Genomic DNA, 20,632 nt, shown 5'->3' with positions numbered 1-20,632 from the left:
AGTTCTTTTTTTTCATTTTTTGTACTATCAATTTTATTTGTGATACTCACTTTTTCTGTTTCAAGTTTTTATTTAAATTCCAATTAGTTAACATATAGTGCAATATTGGTTTCAGGAGTAGAATTTAGGATTCATCACTTACATATAACACCCAGTGCTCATCCCAACACCCATTTGGGCCCTCCTTAATCCCCATCACCCATTCGGCCCATCCCTCCACGCACTTCCCCTCCTGCAACCCTGTTTGTTCTGTATAGTTAAGAGTCTGTTTTATGGTTTGCCTCTCTCTTTTCTTCCCCTATGTTCATTTGTTTTGTTTCTTAAATTCTACATATGAGTGAAATCATACGGTATTTGTCTTTCTCTGACTGACTTATTTAGCTTAGCATAATCCCCTCTAGCTCCATCTTCGTCATTGCAAATGGCAAGATTTCATTCTTTTTCATGGCCGAGTGATACTCGAGATACTAGAGGTATACCATATCTTCTTTATCCATTCATCAGTCAATGGACATTCAGGCTCTTTCCATAATTTAGCTATTGTTAATAATGCTGCTATAAACATTAGGGTGCACGTGTCCCTTCGAATCAGTATTTTTGTAGCCTTTGGATAAATACTTAGTAGTGAAATTGCTGGGACTAGGGTAGCTCTAGTCTTAACTTTTTGAGGAAGCTCCATACTGTTTTCCAGAGTGGCTGTGCCAGCTTGCATCCCCACCAACAGCCAATATCTCCAGTTCTTAAAGGATAAGCAGTGCTGTGGAAACTGGCCCTGTTTCCTGGGGCTCTGTGGGATGGAAGAACTCAGCAGATAGGAGGCTGGACTCTTCACCTGTCAGATTCTATTCCGTGCCCAGAGCTCCAGAAACTCCCTTCTATGGCACAGCAGCATGTGTAAACTGCTTTGTAGGAGGAATTCCACTAGCTGGAATTTCTGAGTAGAAGATGCAGCCACTGGGAAGCCTGAATCCATACTGGGAACAGTCTAGACACTTCTCCGTCCTTAGCACTGTCCTGAGCTTTCGACATTGCAAAATGCTTCCAAATGTCTCTGCCTTCTTAGGCTGGTGAGTTCTAGTTCTTAGTTCCACCCTTGCTTGGGGACAGGAGAATTACCCCTCCCATACCCTGCTGCAATGTTTCCTAAGGATCTGGAAGCATCTGAGATTTAGGAGTTAGGGACACAGTGTACGCAGACGGAGGGCCCTCATATCATCATTCCCCCCCTGCATACTCAGACTCTTCCCCAGCATGAGGTCCCCTGGGTATAGGGGCATATGCAAGGTGCTGTTAAGAATGACCGTGGTCAGGGGGCGCCTGGCTGGCTCGTCGTTAAGCCTTCGGCTCAGGTCATGATCCCGGGGTCCTGGGATCGAGCCCCACCTCAGGCTCCCTGCTCAGCAGAGAGCCTGCTTCTCCCTCCCCGACTCCCCCTGCTTGTGTCCCCTGTCTCGCTGTGTCTCTCTCTGTCAAATAAATAAAATATTTAAAAAAAAAAAAAAAAAGAATGACCCTGGTCAGGGGTGGCCTGGGTGGCTCAGGTGGTTAAACGTCTGCCTTCGGCTTGGGTCATGATCCTGGGGTCCTGGGACTGAGTCCTGCACTGGGCTCCCTGCTCAGCGGGGAGTCTGCTTCTCCCTCTCCCTGTCGCTCCCCCTGCTTGTGCTCTGTCTCTTTCTCTGACAAATAAAATAATAAATAAACAAATATATTAGAGGAGAAAAAAAAAAAAAAAAGAATGACCCTGGTCAGATTCCCTTGAGAGGTAGTGCACCTGAAGTAAGTGAAATCAGGAAGTTTGAAAGAAAGGAAGCTAAATGGTAAAGAGAATGAGAGTCACTGAGTCGCTACCGCGTGATTGGCGTTACATGGCCGGCTTTTCATATGCTGCCTCTTTAAATTACCCAACAGCTCCATGATCTGGGTGTTGGTCTCCCCGTCTTTCTAAATGAGGAAACTGAGATTCACAGTGAGTGGTGGAACAATGTTCAGTCTCTCGGCTAATCAGAATGCCATGACAAACCCCGGCTCTGATGGAAGGTGCTGGCCTCCCAAATGTCATCAGCTGATGCAATTAAGACTTTAAAAGCCTTCTTCCTAAGAGCATTATTATTTCCCGTGAAGAATGCTTTCCCAGCCTCAAAGGTGATGGAGCTGGCAGCGATGACCCAAGAGCCGTAGGGAAGAAAAACAAATGGTAAATGTTCTTCATCACGATAATACATTTGCAGGACAAAACGCTAGCTATTAAAATATGCCGTGAACGGAAAGCTGCTTGACCCCATAGCTCCCTCGAGCATTTACAGTAAAATGGGCATCTGGTATTTGCATGCCTTCAAAGTTTCCTTTGGTTTGTCACTGGGACTCTGAAAATAACCCAGTTCTACTAAATTATTGATTAAATCCAGGCCATTTGCAAACTCCAGCTGGGCTCAAATGCTCAGGGAGTGCAGAAAAGCAGAAAACCCACAGTGCAAAATAAGGAGAGAGGGAGAGAGAAAGAGAGAGAGGGGAGACAGAGATGGAGAGGGGAGACAGAGATGGAGAGGAGGGTCCAGCAATTGCCCCTCGGCATCCCCCCATTGGGTGTTTGTTTTCATTACCCGTTTCCTGGTCTTGTCTTTAAGGAATGGCTTGATGAGCGTGTACAGGGCGTGAATGTACCAGGGTTGGTTGACAAAATGGACTCCTCCGAAGCGGGCAGGAAAGCTGTCCTGGGGCGGAAAGAGAGAAATGCACACCAATTAGCACACATTCCAGACTGGACTGGGCCCATAGGACTGCAACCTTGGGAACAACCTATTTCTTCTCTCTGATGGAAGCACAAGCTAATGGTAAGGAAGAAAGCAAGCAAGCACACATCTTTCCTAGCTGCTACCGTTTCCTCTATCCCCCTTGCCTCTTTCCTCTCCTTTGACTCCATAACTTAAAAATCGTGCATAGTTGCCGGCTCTGTCTTCCCAAGTCACAATGGTATGACCTCTGATGTGGCACAGGAGTGTGTGTGACCCAGATAATCAGGGAGTCCAAATTCTCCCATGTGTCAGGCAGCCAAAGCTTCAGGTCCCCCAAGCCCTGAGCACACACTCCCTCTTCTCCCTCACTCTCCGCATTCCAGCTACAATCCTCTCTGCTAGTGTTATCGCGACAGCAGCTGAACTTTCTGGCCATAGGAAGGGACTGGAAAATGATTTCAAATGATCTGAAGAGCGGGAGCTCTCTGGAATCCACCAACGTCTGACAGCATTTGCTGGCAACGTTTCCACAAAGGGCTAGATCTTTCTTTCATCCTGGGACCCACACAGTAAGACCCAGGGAAGAGATATTTGTTGATGGATGGGCTAGCTGGTCCCCTTAACTGAGGGAATATGGGCCTCCTCTTCTGCAGATCAACATATTTTGTACATATCAGGAAATGAGAGCATCTTTCAAATGCTTCCAATTTTAGAATCCAGATCAGGGCGCAAGCTTATCTTTTAGACAAACTGAAAAGCAGTTCTCCACGCTAATTAGATCCACAAAATAAGGGCCCTTGACCATGAAGTCCGAGCTAGTCCCACAGCCCCAGGACCTGAGTTCTTGATGTAGGGCCCCCACAGATTGCATTGCACTCATCTTGGTTAGTGGAATTTAAAAAGGAGGAACAACTCATTCAATTTGAATTGCCAAGTGTGCTGCCAATCAATTTCATCGCAACAAACATCTTTGTAAAATGTAAGCAAGAAGAGATGAAAGCAGAAGGAGCCTAGCTGCCTGAGCTAACAGTTCAGGCAGCAGGCTGATCCCTGAGGGTGTATGAAATGCCTTGCCTCGGTCCTTTTAGTAACAAGGCAAGAGGGTTATTAACTTTTTTTCAGAGCCCTGCGAGTTTACAGGATCCCTGGGCATCTTGCACACCGAGACCTAGCTCCCAATATAAGTACCTGAACTGTGTACATAAGGGTCGACATTTTAAAAAAACTTAAAAATTATTTTTGCTTCTACCTAAACATTTTACAGAATACAAAGGAATCACATATTTTGAAGATAAACCAGATGATTTGATTAAAAGTCTTTGTTTTGGAGGGTATATTTTATTTTATTTTATTTTAAAAAATTTAATGAAACCACCAGGCAAGGGTAGAGAGGCTTTTTATACTAATTTGTACATATGTCATAATCTCTCACTATTCCAAATCTGATTTTAAATATGTAAAAGTTTTTAATAAGGCTGTCTTTTCTCTTTTAGGTAGTTTGGGATCTAAAAATTCTTTTGTGCCTTAAAAAAAAAAAAAAAAAAGATCATTCCCCAGAGTTTTTCCTTAGCGTAAGTGCTAAACACTAACCTCGCTCTTTTTGGTCCCTTTGAACTATACTATAAAGGGTTATATACTATACTACAAAGGGTTTATCTATAAAACCAGGGCTTTACTATCTTTTTCTAATAGGTCCAATAAGAGGGTTTTTATTTCTATTGAGAGCCTGTTGTGTTATACATTTTTAGGTTAGTAAAGTGGAAGAAAACTCTGAAAATAATACTCTAGAGGCAGTAGGCAAAATCTCAAAGAAAATATTAGCCTTTTAAAAATGTCTAGAAACTCTTAGTCTATGGAAACTCAATCATCAAAGACATCAAAACTGTTTTCTCTTTGTGTCAGAGGAGATTGAAAGAAAAAACACAAGGCTGAGACCCAGTCAATTCTCTCCAGGTTGGCCCTGGTTTCAAGTCTGCCAGCCTGAAGGCATGGGATTTTATTGATCTCATCCAGGTCCACCTGCAACTATGTGCAGATACACGCATGTAAAATCCTGTGCTTCAGAGGTCTGGGTTTGGGCCAGAGTAGAAACAAGATCACTTTTCTTCAGGTCTCGCTAAAAAATTCAAGTGAAAGGCCCTCTTGTCTGATAAAGACAACGTGGAAATGTTATGGTATTCTCAAATGAGCCTGCCCACGTTATTAATAATAGTGTGTGTGTGTGTATGTGTGTGTGTGCGGTACAAGGGAAAGATGAGGGAAGGAAAAATTAGCAAACACAACCCTCTTATAAGCAATGCCTATCATTGTTGGTGGTGTTGCCTGGTCTCATTAGCAAATGACAGATACAGGGGAAGCAAACCACATACAAAGGGGAAATGTCTCCTAAGACCCCAAGGGGTTCACACCCTCGTGGAGGTGCATTTCGTAGGGCCTTGAGCAGACCCATCTCAAGATGGTAGGCCAACATTCAATGACAATGTAACACTGTCAGGGTTCTTCGTGACTAAGGAGTATGTGCTAAAACATAACCTAGGCTCAAGAACAAGGTGTTAATTTCTGTACATTTCATGATCTGTCAGTAAAAAGATAACATCACTTCAAATTATAAACATATACAAATCATAAAATTTGTCCCCCAGGTTATTCACTTATGACAAAAATAATACCCATTCTAGAAAAGTCAAAAATAGATGTAAAAAGTTTTTGAAAATCTAGAAAATAGAAAAAGGCAAGAAAGAAAAAAGAAAAATCATGTATATTCCCACTGCTAAAGACATACTCCTGCTATTTTCAATCATTCAGGACAGGCTACATTATATTATAATAATACACAAGCTCTGCTTTTTATCACTTAAAACTATAAAGATTTATTTCTTGCTCACACAGAATAGAATGTCCTTGCTAGGTTGGCAGGGAGCCATGCTTGATTTGCTCTCAGCCAGGGATGTAGCCTCGCCCATCTGGAACAGTGCTGCTTGCCATAGCTAAAAGAATCACACCTTAACTCTTAAGTTAGGCCACCAGAAAGTGACATGCTTCATCTATCATATAGACCAATCACGTGCCTGACCTCAGACAGGTCAGGAAGTGGGATCCTGCCATGTGCCTAGTCGGGGAAAGACCAAAAGTGAAGGTGGACAGCACTAAGGTTAACCAAGCTCTGTTTCCTGCTTCCCTTCCTCTCCCTTCCTTTCATTTGCTTCTTTCCTTTCCAAATGGGATCATGTTTTTAAAATTGGGCTTAATAACTATTCCTTGATGGCCTGCTTGATGCTGGTGGTATAGTATCAAATAATACAAATATAGCATTTATGGGGTAATGGGGACACGAACAACAGCAATCGAGTAATGATTTGTTTAGTGTCTTTAATTCTTCACTAAAACATCAGTGCATACCTTGTACCTTTATAGTTCAGCACATAATTATGAAGGCAAGCACATCTCCCAAATTAGTCCTCAAGGCATTCTGACTCCACATTCAAGAGTGCTCCTTCTAAATCCCTGCTACCTGGAATACTGGCTCAACAACTGACCTACAAATCTGAGCTCCACTCACTCATGTCCAGGAGTGCCTCTTTGCTCTTTGAATATTCAGAGTAAGGCTGTTCTCCTCCATGTGCATGTTTCCTATATGCAAGAGCTATTAAAGCATCTAAGTGTTATTAAGATAAGGATCTGATATCAGAGAGTGAAAAGTAGAATAATGTTGACTTGAGATAAGTGGAGGAGGAGCCAGTGACCAAGAGAGTGATGGAATAATAAGGAATAGGTCTGAACATATAGGGAAAATAATTTTTAAAGGAACTGGAAAAGCCAGTTGATGGGGATAAACTCAACTATGAAAGGGAAGGAGATGGAGGAAATTCTATTGTACATAAATCTAACAGTGGGATAAATATTGCAGATGGACCTTCATTGTGGAGAATAAGAGGGTAAACTAGAGACATAGAGCATTATGGATGTGGCCAAATCCTTTCAGAGTAGTGCAAGGTACCTGGGTAGAAGGAATAACTGTTGAGCTCAGAATTGCAGCTAATTAAAGAATCAGGGTCAGCTCCCTGGAAAGAACTGTTAATGCCCTGATTGTCACTAACCAAAAGAGATGTACCTTGTAGGAACTGCAGAGCTGTCAAAACCTTCTTGAGATATCATGATGCAGTGGTCACTCACCAGATGTTCATTTGTGCCGGCATTCAGATTTTATTACTAAGTAGCATCCAGTCCCCTGTATGCCAGTAATGAGGATAACCTCCCCTTCCCCACTGAGATGCTTTCAGAAAAGTGGACAATCAGGACTTTTGACTGTCACCAAGTGGTAATGAAACCACTGCCACCATGGTGTCAATGGAGACCATGTGGGAAGCCAGAACTCCTATCCCTGCCCAGTAGTAATGAGGAGGTCCCCTTCTTTGGGTGTCAGCAGAGGTCGAATGAGGAACCTGGATGTCCACCTCCACCTGGCAGTAATGAGGCAGCATACCCCCTTTTCCTGCCAGAGTGGTATCCAAAACAACAACAACAACAACTAAAACTAAAGTTTACATAAGATCCAGAACTTCAGATCATAATACAGAAATGTCCAAGTTAAAATTAAAAAATCACTCTTTATATCAAGAACTAGAAAAATCTCAAACTGAATGAAAAATGAGGCCTACACCAAATGACAGAGATGTTAGAATTAATTGAAAAAGACTTTAAATTATCCATCATAAAAAAGTACTTCAAGAAACAATTATGAACATGCTTGACACAAATGAAAATAAAAATAGAAAAACTCAGAAAAGAAATAAGAAGTGTTAGCAAAGAAGTATAAAATATAAAGGAGAACCACAATTTGAAATTTTGAACTGAAAAACATAATAACCAACAGAAGAAGTAGTCGAAATTCAGCAGATGGGCTCAACAGCAGAATGGAGGGGACAGAGGAAAGAGTCAGTGAACTGAAAGATAGAACAATAAAAATTACCCAATCTGAACAACAGAAAGAAAACAGACCTTAAAGAAAACAGACCCTTAGGGACCTGTGGGCCTATAATAAAAGATATACCATTTGTGACATCAGAGTCCTAAAAAAAAGGAGTAAGAGGGCAAAGCTGGAAAAGAACTCAAAGAAAGAATGACTAAAAACTTCCAAAATGTAGCAAGAGACATAAACCTACAGATTGAAGAAGCTAAGCAAACACCTAACAGTATAAATTCAAATAAACTGATGCCAAGACACATCATAACTATATTTTTAAAAACTAAAGACAGAATATTGAGGGTAGCCAGAGAAAAACAATATCTTGCCTATAGCAGAAAAACAAATGAAATGTCAGTAGATTTCTCATTAGAAGCCATGGAGACCGGATGGAAGTTGCACAATATTTTTCAGGTGTTGAATGCAAAGAACCATAAACCTGGAATTCTATACCCAACAAAAATATCCTTCAGGAATGTGGAGGAAATCAAGAAATTCTCAGGTGAAGGAAAACCACGCAAATTTGTCGACAGCAGACCTACCCTAAAAGAATAGTTTAAAGAAGTACTCTTCAACAGAAAGAAAATGATGAAAAAACCTTGGGTCATCAGGAAGGAGGGAAGGAAGGAAGAATACAGCAACCAAAAATATAGGTAAATATGATAGGCTTTTCTTCTCCTCTCAAGTTTTCTAAATTGAAGGAAAAATCATGTTCCTGTCTAATGTGGTTCAAAATGTATGTAGGGGAAATATATAAAACAACTATATTATAAATTGGGGAGGAAAAAGGATGTAAAGGGAAATAAAGTTTTTATATTTCACTTGATAAAATATCAACATCAAAAGACTATGATATTAGAAATGAATCATGCTATACCTAGAGCAATCACTAAAAAAGCTGTACAATGAGATATACTCAATAACATCATAGATAAATAAAAATAGAAGGCTAACAAAAGTACAAGTAACCCAGTGGAAGGAAAAAAAGAGAAAATAGAAATGTGAAACAGAGAGAACAAACAGAAAGGAGAAAATAAAATGGTAGACTTAAGCCCTAACAAATCAATAATTCATTTAAATTTAAATGGTCTGAAAACAGCAATTAAAAGACAGGGATTGGCCAAGTGAATTAGAAAACATACTGTGTGTGTGTGTGTGTGTGCATGTGTTGTCTATAAGAAACTTCAAAGATAGCTGTATAGGCTGCAACATATAGGAAGTAAAAACTGATATAACTGAAAGAAGAAATAGACAAATCCCCAAATACTGGCAAATTCAACATCTGTCTTTCAACAACTGATAGACTTTTAGACAGAAAATCAGTGAGCATATAAAAGAACTCAATAATGCCATTAATAAACAGGATCTAATTGGTATGTGTAAAATGTTCCATCCATTAGCAGCAGAATATGCTGACTTTTTAAGTGACCATAGAACATATATCAAGACAGACCGTACCTGGGACAAAAAAACCACAACAGTCTTAAAAGAAGTGAAACCATACAGAGTATATTCTCTGTCCGTATGGAATCAAACTGGAAATTAATTACTGAAAGATAACAGGAAAATTTCCAAACTCTTGGAAACTAAAGCACACATGTTTAAATAATTCATGGATGGGGCAAAGAAGAAGTCTCAAGGGAAATTTAAAAAATGCATGGAACTGAAGGGAAATGAAAAGACAATGTATCAAAATTTGTGAAACACAGCTAAAGCAGCGCTGACAGGAAAATTTATAGCACTAAACACATATATACAAAAAGAGGAAAAATCTTGAATCAATAAATTAAAGCCCCCACCTTAAGAATGTAGAAGAAGAGCAAACTAAAGCCAAATCAAAGAGAAGAAAGGAAATGATTTAGAGCAGAAATCAATGGCATTGAAAATAGAAAAAAATAAAGAAAATCAATGAAAGAAAGAGCTGACTCTTTGAAAAGGTCAATAAAATAAACAAACTTTTAGCAAGACTGACACAGAAAAAAGGGGAGATGTCACAAAATACCAAGATCAGGAAAAGAACAGATATTGCTAAAGACTCTGCAGACATCAAAAGGATAACTGAGGAATACCACAAGCAATTATACACACATATATGTGACAACTGAGAAGAAATGGATCCATTCCTCAGAAAACACAAACTACCACAACTCACCCAATATGAAACAGGTAATTTGAATAGCTCTTCACTATTGAGAAAATTATTCCATTTGCAATTTTAAAAGTTACCCAAACCAAATCACTGGACTCAGATAGTTTCACTGGGACAGTCTACTAAACTTTCAGAGTTAGCTCCAATTCTACACAACCTCTTCCAGAAAACAGAAGAGAAGGAAACACTTTCTGATTCATTTATGAAGCTAGTATTTACCCTGATACCAAAACAAAACAAAAACAGTACCAAAAAATAAAATTGCTGACCAACATCCTTCATTAATATTGTTGCAAAAAATCCCTAACAAAATATTAGTGAACAGAAATCAACAATATGTAAAAAGAATTATACACTATTGATGTGGGAACAAAGGCAAAAGAAAAATTAAATTTCCTTCCATTGACAAGTCCTTGAAACAGGCAGAGTGACATTTCTCGAGGAACTCAGCTGCCTCATTGTTAATACTTTGCTAAGGGCAAGAGGCAATCTTAGCCTGACCCCCAAGATCCTATAAGTCCACTTTAGTTTATAAAAATTCCTTTGGAAACTTCCTTTATCTCTACCCCCCAAGATATTTGTTGGCAATCATCCCCTAAGCACATGACCCACTGATATACATCTGAAAGGTCTCATGACTAAGGTTTTATTAGGCAGTAATAAATGACCTTTTCCCAACAATAGCTACCCCCCTCAAGGTCCTGGAAATCTTGCTTCCAAATTCCTTAGACTTACCCTATCCCTAACCTCCTCCCAACTTGGAAGTAGATAATGGACCACTCCTCATGACCCTGATACAGCTCTTTCTGCTCACAGGTCCTGTCTCTGTACTTTAATAAAACCACCTTTTTGCACCAAAGACGTCTCAAAAATTTTTTCTTGGCCGTCGGCTTCAAACCCTAACATCTTTCCTACATCACTATGATCGAGTGGGGTTTATTCTCAGGATGCAAGCCTGGTTCAGTATTTAAAAATCAATTAATTGAATGATTAACCATGTTTTCTAGTTTCTGTATTTGATACCTGGGGACTTCCTGATGAGGAAGGAACTGCCTCTTGGCTGATTAGAGCAAATGACTCAGCCACAAGCACTCCTTTCATATCCAAAATAACAAATCCAGCACCCCCCATTGCTTTCTATATCACTTGATAGGATCGTACCCCCCAACTGCCTCCTTTATCAGACTCTTACACTCAAGGCCACTATTCATCTGCCCTAATCCCCTCCAGGGTCAGGTACCAGCCAACTAAGGACAGCTCCTCAATCCAGGAGCCCACTGAAATTACTCAAACTAGCCTAAATCCTAAACCTGCTTAGACCCTTTTCCCTGCCTTGCTCATTTCTTCCCATGAAAATCACAATTAAGACTCTTGCCCAAGTTTTCTCCTCTCTCCCTCTGCCTCCTGACTAACCACAGGGCTTCTTCTTGTGCCCCTCCCATCATGGTGTGCCATGCCTTTGCTTCTAGGGATCTGTGAATAGAATGAATTTCTCCTTTCATGACAGTCATTTCCATGTCTGTGTGTCTTACCATACCTGATTAAAACAAACCCCTGTTGCCTTTACAACAGTAATCCATTGTTTTAACAGGCTAAAGAGGAAAAAATTTCATGATCCTATCAAGTGATATAGAAAAAGAATTTGACAAAATTCAACACCCACTCATGATCAAAACTCTTGGAAAAAACAGGACTCTGCACATAACATGATTATCTACATAGAAAATCCCAAGAAATCTATTAAAAAAAAACAAAAACCAACCCTCCTATAACTAATGAGTTCATTAACATTGCAGGATACAAAATAAACATACAAAGAATCAATTGTATTTCTATGTACTAACAATAAACAGAAAGACACCAAAATTTAAAAATGTATTACTATTTACAGTTGCTCCAAAAATTAAATACTTAAGTATAAATCTAACAAAAAATATCTGGGATTTGATGCTGAAAACTACACAGTGCTGATGAAAGAAGTCAAAGATTTAAATAAATGCAGAGCCATATTATGTTGTGAATTGAAAGAAAACATACTAAATATGTCAATTCCCCTCAAATTGATAAACAGATCTGCAGTATCTATCAAAAGCCAAGAGAGATTTTTTTCTGTAGACATCAATAGAAACATTCTAAAATTTATATGGAAAGGCATAGACCCTAGCACAGTTAAAACAATTTTGAAAAGAAGAATAAAGTGGAAGAAATCATTCTACCAAACTCAAGGCTTATTATAGCTATGATAATCAAGACTGTGTGATATTGGGGGAGGGAAGAATGCATGGATCAATGAAGCAGAATAGAGAACTCAGAAATAGATCCACACAAATATGCCCAACTGATTTTTGACTAAAGTACAAAAACATTTCAATGGAGGAAGAAAGCTTTTCAACAAATAGTGTTGGAGCACTGGATTTGCAAATGAACCTGACTTAACCCACACAACTCATGCAAAAATGAACTGAAAATGCATCATGGACTTAAATGTAAAACAGAAAACTATACAGTCTTAGAAAAAATGTTGGAGACAATCTTTAGGATCTCTGACTAGACAGAGTTTTTATTTTTTTAAGTATTTTTTTTAAAGATTTTATTTATTTATTTGACAGAGAGAGATACAGCGGGAGAGGGAACACAAGCAGCAGGAGTGGGGAGGGAGAAGCAGGCCTCCCGCTGAGCAGGAAGCCTGATGTGGGGCTCGATCCCATGACCTGAATCGAAGGCAGACGATTAATGACAGAGCCACCAAGGCGCCCCTAGACAGAATTTTTAGACTTGACTCCAAAAGCATGATCCATAACATGAAAATAATAATAAATAGGATATTGTCAAAATTTAAAGTTCTTGCTCTGTAAAAGTTCATGTGAAACAGTTGAAAAGAGAAGCTACAGAGTGAGACAAAATATTTGCAAACCACTTATCTCACAAAGGAATACTATCTAGTATGTATAATAAGGCTCAATCTCAGCACTAAAAAGGCAATCAATCCAATTAAAATATGGACAAAAGGCATGAAGGGACATTTTACCCACAGAAATATACAGATGTCAAATAAGCACATGAAAAGAAGTTGCCTATCATTAACCATTATTGAAATGCAAATTAAAATCACAATGAGATATCACACTATAAACCTACCAGAATGTCTTTTAAAAAATGAAAACACCAAATACTGGTGAGGATGTGGAGAAACTAGATCACTTCTACGTTGCTGGTGGGAATGTACAATGGTACCGTCATTCTGGAAAACATTTGGCAGTTTTCTGAAACACTAAATATACAACTACCATATGACCTAGCAATTGCACTCCAGAGCATTTATCCCAGAAAAATAAAAACTTATGTCCACAAAAAAACTGGCACGTGGATGTTTATAGATTTATTTGTAATAGCCCCAAACTGGAAATGACATGAGTGAGTAGTTAAACAAATTGGAACATTCCTACCATGGAGCACAACTGATACCCACAACAATCTGGATAAATCTCTGGAGAATTTTTGCTATGTGAAAAAAGCCCATCCCGAAAGGTTACATACTGTATGATTCCATTTATATGACATTCTTGAAATTACAGGTTTATAGAAACAACAGATTAGTGGTTACCAGGGGTAAAGGAGTGGGTGAAGGTTGAGGGAAGTGGGTGTGGCTATAAAGGGGTACCGTGAGCAATCCTTGTGGAGATGAAAATGTTCTGTATCTTGACTGTATCAATGTCAATATCCTGGTCGTGATATTGCTGTATAGTTTCGCAAGACACTATCAGTGGGGCAAACTAAATAAAGACTCTGCGGGATCTCTCTGTATTATCTCTTACAACTGCATGTGAATCTACAATTATTTCAAAATAAAAATTAAAGAATGTGATTATTGTGAATATTTCAAAACTCTCCAAAGTGGAAGTAGCCATTTTTAAAGTATAGTAGAAGCATTTCTAAGGATGATCTTTTCTGCCTTACATGAAATGTTAAACAAAAAAATGCCAAAGTAAATTACAAGGCACGAGACACATTGCAGGACATTCTAAGGGGCTCTTCTTTATTTTCTTCGGGAGTCTTGGACAGTGTTCAGTGATTCTTGCAATCGACTAGGAATGTACTTTATTTTTTAATGGGCACTTCATTTGCACTTCATTTTCACACTGGCACTCTTGAAGCATCACTCGGCTGCCTCTTCTTGTGTTTGATTGGGATTTAGGAGCAACATGATGGAGGCAAAACTATTTCCTCTCTCTTTCTTTGACAATCAGATACAGATGTTCCCGGTGGCAGTTGGCCGAGTTTCCTGCTGGATAATGAAGCACTTACTAGTGCCATTTTCTAAGATTTGTAATGCCTGCAGGCGAACATACTTCATAATAGGGCTCAAAACACATCTGACCTCAAAATCACATTGCCCTGCGAAGCCTGGGGGCTTTTGTGCACAAGGACTGCCCTCTCAAACTCTCAACTTTTCTCATCTCTTCTGCTGCCCTTATGTGAAAAGTAGAGCAGGACCACTTCAATTCACAAATCTATGAACTACCCCATCTATTAAAATTCCTCTGAAAACCAAATGCAAAGAAGAAAAAGGAAAGGATGAGCCCGTGAGCTGTCTCTCAGACCTTCTGCCTCCCTCCCTTTAGTTGCTCTGAGTGGTTTTCAGGACCTTGGCAAATGGCATCCATTCATTCATATAACTGCATGTATGTAGGTCTGCAGGCAAGATCAAGACAGATGCATGAAGTTGCCTTTATCTATTCAGTTTATGCATGTCCTACTAATGACACCCATTTCCCACATCAAAACGGACAGATAAAAACATTTTCAGCAGCATAAATGGGTTTCACTGATGCAAGAGAGCCTTCTAAAAATGCTATATTTCATGCTGATGGGTTTTTATTATACCACGTGGTAGTCATTAGTGTGAAAGTCACATATTCACCTATTTGCAAGGAAATGGAGAGCTCAGGCCATAGCAGTTACACACCAAATACTTTATATGTATCAGCAGCAAGCATGAGAGAGGAGAGACGTGCTTATTAGCAAAGCAGCTGGGCTACGGATTTTTTTCCAATATGTGCTCCTAGAAGTCATTGCTGATTTCTGAGAGGCTGTACTGACCTGGTTTTCTCTTGGGGTGAGGGAGGGCTTGGGTTTTTTAATGCAGGTTTGGATCAGGACAGGCTAGAGGATAAAGTATTATCTGCAGATCCTGGAATGGATTGGCAATTCTCCTAACCATAGTGAGCGAAGCTGGCCTTCTGTCAAACCAACTGGACCAGCAGATCAAGCTCAGAACCTTCCCTGGCTGCAACCTAAGCAATATTCCTTGACAATCTCTTTCATATTCAATCCTGTTCAATAGTTCGACAAACAATTATTGGGCCCCTCTCATGAGCAAAATGCAGCAGTGCAGGGATATAAGAGACACACTCCTTGTCTTCGGCCAGTTTATGGTTCAGTGGGAGAGACAGGGAAATGACAATACTTTCAGGGAAAGACACAGAATTCAGAGTTTAGGTTCTGTGTTCTTCCTCAAAGCAGAACTAATAAACCTCAGATAGTCAAAGGTGAAGATCAGGGGAAGGCTGGATGTCCTGCAGAGGCCAATACAAAAGCTTTATATGAAAGAGCTAACAGAAAATCTATGTGATTATATTTGAGAACCTTCAATGCTTTATTTGCCACCAGGAGTCCCTACATTTTGCTTAGCATCACTATGTTCTAAGAATAAGCTTACAGATGGTCTCTATTTTAAAACAGAAAAACATAAGAGAAGAAAGAAGGGAAGGAAAGAAGGAAGGCAGGAAGGGAAGGAGGGAGGGACGGAGAGAGGAAGGAAGGAAGGAAGGAAGGAAGGAAGGAAGGAAGGAAGGAAGGAAAGGAAAACAACTCAAAAATCATCTCGCGGTGCATACCTGTCAAATTTTTGCCAAGATAAAAGAAAATGTGACTGTAAATTTAAAGAATATCTCAATTACACTGGTATCACCTCATGCCTGGTAGGAAAGGCTTTAGTAACAAGAAAACCAAGAAAATCCCAATTACTTTTTTAACTTCCTACTTAATAGAGGTCCACATAGGAGAACTGCATCTTTCTTTGGCTCTGGCAATCTCATTGCTGGCCAAGCAAGATGAGTGAAGAGGTGACCATGACTGCTGCCAGACGGAGGGAAGGAGTGGAATGCAAGACGATCCAGCACGGTCACTCTTGAGTCTGCAGAGCTGAGCTCAAGCAGTGGAAACTTAATTTGCCATAAAAATCACTTCTAGGGCGCCTGGGTGGCTCAGTTGGTTAAGCGACTGCCTTCGGCTCAGGTCATGATCCTGGAGTCCCGGGATCGAGTCCCACATCAGGCTCCCTGCTCAGCAGGGAGTCTGCTTCTCCCTCTGACCCTCCTCCCTCTCATTCTCTCTGTCTCAAATAAATAAATAAAATCTTTAAAAAAAAAATCACTTCTAGCTTCTCTAACCACAGTGACTTTTAAAAGGGTCTGTATCCGACCATTAAATAGCAAATACTTTGTGGTAGGGACACAATATTTCATCTTCAAGTTTCCCTCGGGGTACCTAGGTGGAAAACAGATTATTGTTGTTCCTTATTTAAATGCCAATTCATGGAGAAACCCAGGTTGCTTGAATCACTGATTTGCACAGGAAATCAATGCCAGAAGATACAGTATTGTTCATATGATTCAACCTGCCATTTAGTATTTGAACTCACAAAAATCATGGTGTCTCTTAGAAAAAGAAGCATGGTGGAAATGACACAGAAATCACTCAAAGCAAAGTTTTTGGCTAATGTTAAGCCTTTAACCACACAAATGTCTTTGGTTTGTAACTAAGGTTGTAATTAGCAAGGATAATAAAATGTTGAAGTCTTAATAAGTAACAATTTAGAAGAAAACACTAAAATCAATAAAGGTAATTTAATAGCTAAGAATTGGGCATTTAGTGTCTGCCAGGAGCTTTTATATATGTTAACTCATGTGACACTTACGGCAATATTACGTAAGTATTATCTATGTATCATATTATCTATTATAGTATACCAATTTTATAGGTGAGGAAGCATAACCTTACTTAGAGTAGTTAAATACTTGGCCAAGTTCACACATCAAGTAAAAGATTGAATAAATTTGAATCCAGACCTGTCCATTCTTACGGTCAAAGCTTTTATTTCTCTACTATAGGCTCATTTAAACTCTTTACATCAGCAAAATTTTGACTGCTGACTATCTTCATGTGGGTTTTAAGGATGCATGTGCTTACTAATTCAGGTAAGATTAATCAGATCAGTGAGATTAATTCTGTTCTTATTAGAACAGAATGAACAATATCTTAAAAAGGACTCTAGAAGCTTTAAAGATGAACCTGAATATCCCCATATTGATCCTGCCTTATTGGGGAATATTGTACCTTTTTTTTTTTAGCATAGATACATTCATTTTAACATGGCCTTATTCTGCAGGAGATTTGAGTCAGCTAAAAATTTTCTTGTATTGGTGCACATTTCATTTCCAATCACTAAGTACCCATATCAAAAACTTCTCCAGGGGCGCCTGGGTGGCTCAGTTGGTTAAGCGGCTGCCTTCGGCTCAGGTCATGATCCTGGAGTCCCGGGATCGAGTCCCGCATCGGGCTCCCTGCTCGGCAGGGAGTCTGCTTCTCCCTCTGACCCTCCTTCCTCTCATGCTCTCTGTCTCTCATTCTCTCTCTCTCAAATAAAAATAAATAAAATCTTTTAAAAAAAAAAAAAACTTCTCCATATCAAAAACTACCAATAACACTTGCCAGAATAGCTAAAATGAAAAACATAAGAAACAACGTGTTGACAAGAATGTGGAGAAAAAAGAACACTCTTGCACTGAGGCAAACTGGTGCATCCACTCTAAAAACACAGTATGGAGTTTCCTCAAAATGTTAAAAAGAGAACTACCCTATGATCTAGTAATCATACTACTGGCTATTTACCCCCAAAATACAAAAACACTAATTCAAAAGGATACATGCACCCTGATGTTTATTGAAGCACTATTTACAATAGCCAGATCATGGAAACAGCCCAAGTGTCCATCAACAGATGAATGAATAAAGATGTGGTATATATATATATATATATATATATATATATATATATATATATATACAATGGAATGGAATATACACAATGGAATATTATTCACCCATAAAAAACCCCCCAAAATGGAATATTATTCACCCATAAAAAAAACCCCAAATCTTGCCATTTGCAATGACGTGGATGGAGCTGGAGAGTTAAGAGAAATGTCAGTCAAAGAAAGACAAATACCAATTGATTTCAATCACATGTGGAATTTAAGAAACAAAACAAACAAGCAAGGGAAAAAAGAGAGAGAGACAAACCAAGAAATAGACTCTTAACTATAGAGAACAAACTGATGGTTACCAGAGGGGAGACTGATGGGGGAGGGGGATGGGGGAAATAGGGGATGGGGATTAAGAAATGCACTTGTCATGATGAGCACTGGGTGATGTATGGAAGTGTTGAATCACTATATTGTACACCTGAAACTAATACAACACTGTATGTTAACTATACTGGAGTTAAAATTAAATTAAATTTAAATTTTAAAAACTACCAATAATGCATTTCCAAAATAAACAGTAGGTAGGGTTCTGTCGGGACAGGTTTAGACAATTTACAAAATTGGTGGTGCTGCTTCTTACTCCTTGTAATGGAGCTGGTACAGCTCATCGATACCTTGGTCTCCTCTTCCTGGGATCCCCGCTAAACTACATTTCCCAGCCCCTTATTACGAGGTGACACATAGGACTACATTCTGGAGAATGAAATGTAGGTAGAAGGAAGATCCACCATTTCCAGTCCCAAACATAAGATAGCTAAGAATCTTGCATGATCTTTCTCTCTTTTCCATGTGGCTGGAAGTGAAGGACTCTGGGGCTCTAGAAGATAAGGGAGCCCCACGATGCAGAAAGCCACTTGTTGGAGGTGAGCTCCAAGCCCAGTGGAGCTGCCTAACCGGGAACAGCAGTAGAATATTTTGTGGGAGTGAGAAAAAAACCTTTCATTTTGTTAGTAAAATTAGACACAGTATAGGTTATCCTGCTCTGAAAAGCTCAGACATTAACCCTGCAAGGTAGGGGACCTCTGGGCTATGGACATGACTTAGGAGTTACTAGCTTATAGATGATATTTAAAACTGTGAATTTTGGGGCACCTGGGTGGCAAAATCAGTTAAGCGACCAACTCTTGGTTTTGGCTCAGGTCGTGACCTCAGGGTCTTGAGATCAAGCACCACTTCGGGATCTGCACTCAGTGTGGAGTCTGCTTAAGACTCTCTGCCCCTCCTGCTCATTCTCTCTCTCTCTCTCTCAAATCAAATAAAGAAATCTTAAAAAAAATAAAACCACGAGTTTTGTGAGGTTACCCAGGAAGAGAGTGAAGATAAAGCAAAGACTGAGCCCTCAGCATTGTCAAGTTTAAAAGGCAGAAACATGAGGAGAACCTAGGGTGGATGTGTGAAGGCTGGCCAGTCAGGGAGGAAATATGCCCACATCCTGGAAGCCAAGGAGCATTTTCAAAGTATTTCAAGATTTTCACAGTTGACATAGTATTCAATGGTGTCAAATTCTTCTGAGAGGCTGAGTAAGATGAAGGCTGAGAAATGTCCCTTGAATGTGGCAATGTGAAGGTCCCTGCCTTTAAGGAGCCTCCCTTCTAGCTGGGAGGGAGACAGAGACAATCAACACCACCACAAGAAAAGCTAGAAGGTGCTCCATTGGAAAATAAACAGGGAAGAAGGCTGGGGAATGTTGAGCAAAGTACCTGAATTTTATTTTATTTCTTTTAAAGATTTTATTGATTTATTTGACAGAGAGAGAGGGAGAGAGCACAAGCAGGGAGAGTAGAAGAGGGAGAAGCAGACTCTCTGCAAAGCAGGGAGCCGGATGCGGGGCTCGATCCCAGGACCCCGAGACCATGACCTGAACCAAAGGCAGACGCCTAACCGACTGAGTCACCCAGGCACCCCTACCTGAATTTTAGAAAGTTGGTCAGAACAAGCCTCTCTGAGAAAGTAACCTGAGAGCAAAGCCGAGGGCTACGTGGGAAGCCAGTAGAGTGGTTGCCCGGGGCTAGTAGTTCAGGCAAAGGGAACAAGTGTAAAAATCCAGTGGTGGGAGCATCTTATGTCTGAAGAAAGGGATCAACTAAACCCACATTTCCCAAAGTAAGTATAGCAGAATATTAATTCCGAAGGGTCTCCCCCTACAAAACAGGATTTCAACTTAAACTCTGCATACTCAGCCTTTCTTTTGGGAAGTAAAGTCTTTGAAAAAGTCTGGTAGCAAAGAAACCAACTGAATTTTGTTTAACTCCTTGTTTCCCGTGAGGATCTTTTTGGGGGAGTTTATCTATTAACCAAGTTAATATTCTAGGAAATCCACAAGGGGAAATTCTGGACTTACCTGTCTGTGTAAGTCAGAAAACAATGTAGTTCAGGTGTCAGACCTGTCAGATTTGAGTCGGCAGTGTGACAGTTCAAATAACGTCAGGTACTATTTTAAACAAATCTATTATGAAATCATAGAGTTGTCGGGAGCAAGTATGTGATTTCAAGAAATTATTTTGTCTCCTTTTTAAAGTTAGAACTGCATTTTAGTCATTTGAAAAATCTGTCATATTCTGATTTCAACCAGCTTGCTCCTGGTCTTTAGAAACAAAGGCCCACTGATTTCTGGCTGCAACCGAGTCAGACCAGGGAACGGAGTCTCCTCCTGAGAAAGCTGTTTTTCCACTCCAAT

The 20,632-nt window shown here is 39.8% G+C and overlaps 1 protein-coding gene across 1 annotated transcript in view; it reads right to left on the bottom strand.

Moving 5' to 3' along the window:
* The window catches only part of CLVS1 (clavesin 1), a 170,728-nt gene that overhangs the window by 30,733 nt on the left and 119,363 nt on the right, over window positions 1-20,632 (bottom strand). The window contains exon 4 of the mRNA XM_006729452.3: window positions 2,604-2,714. Within this exon, the coding sequence (XP_006729515.1) occupies window positions 2,604-2,714 (111 nt within the window). The remainder of the gene's footprint in view (window positions 1-2,603; window positions 2,715-20,632) is intronic.

The sequence above is a fragment of the Leptonychotes weddellii genome, chromosome 4, assembly GCF_054177405.1.
Source record: "Leptonychotes weddellii isolate Sample4059 chromosome 4, ASM5417740v2, whole genome shotgun sequence".
Classification (NCBI taxonomy): domain Eukaryota; kingdom Metazoa; phylum Chordata; class Mammalia; order Carnivora; family Phocidae; genus Leptonychotes; species Leptonychotes weddellii.
Note: the sequence above shows the minus strand (reverse complement) of the source record. Positions and strands in the feature narration are given on the sequence as shown.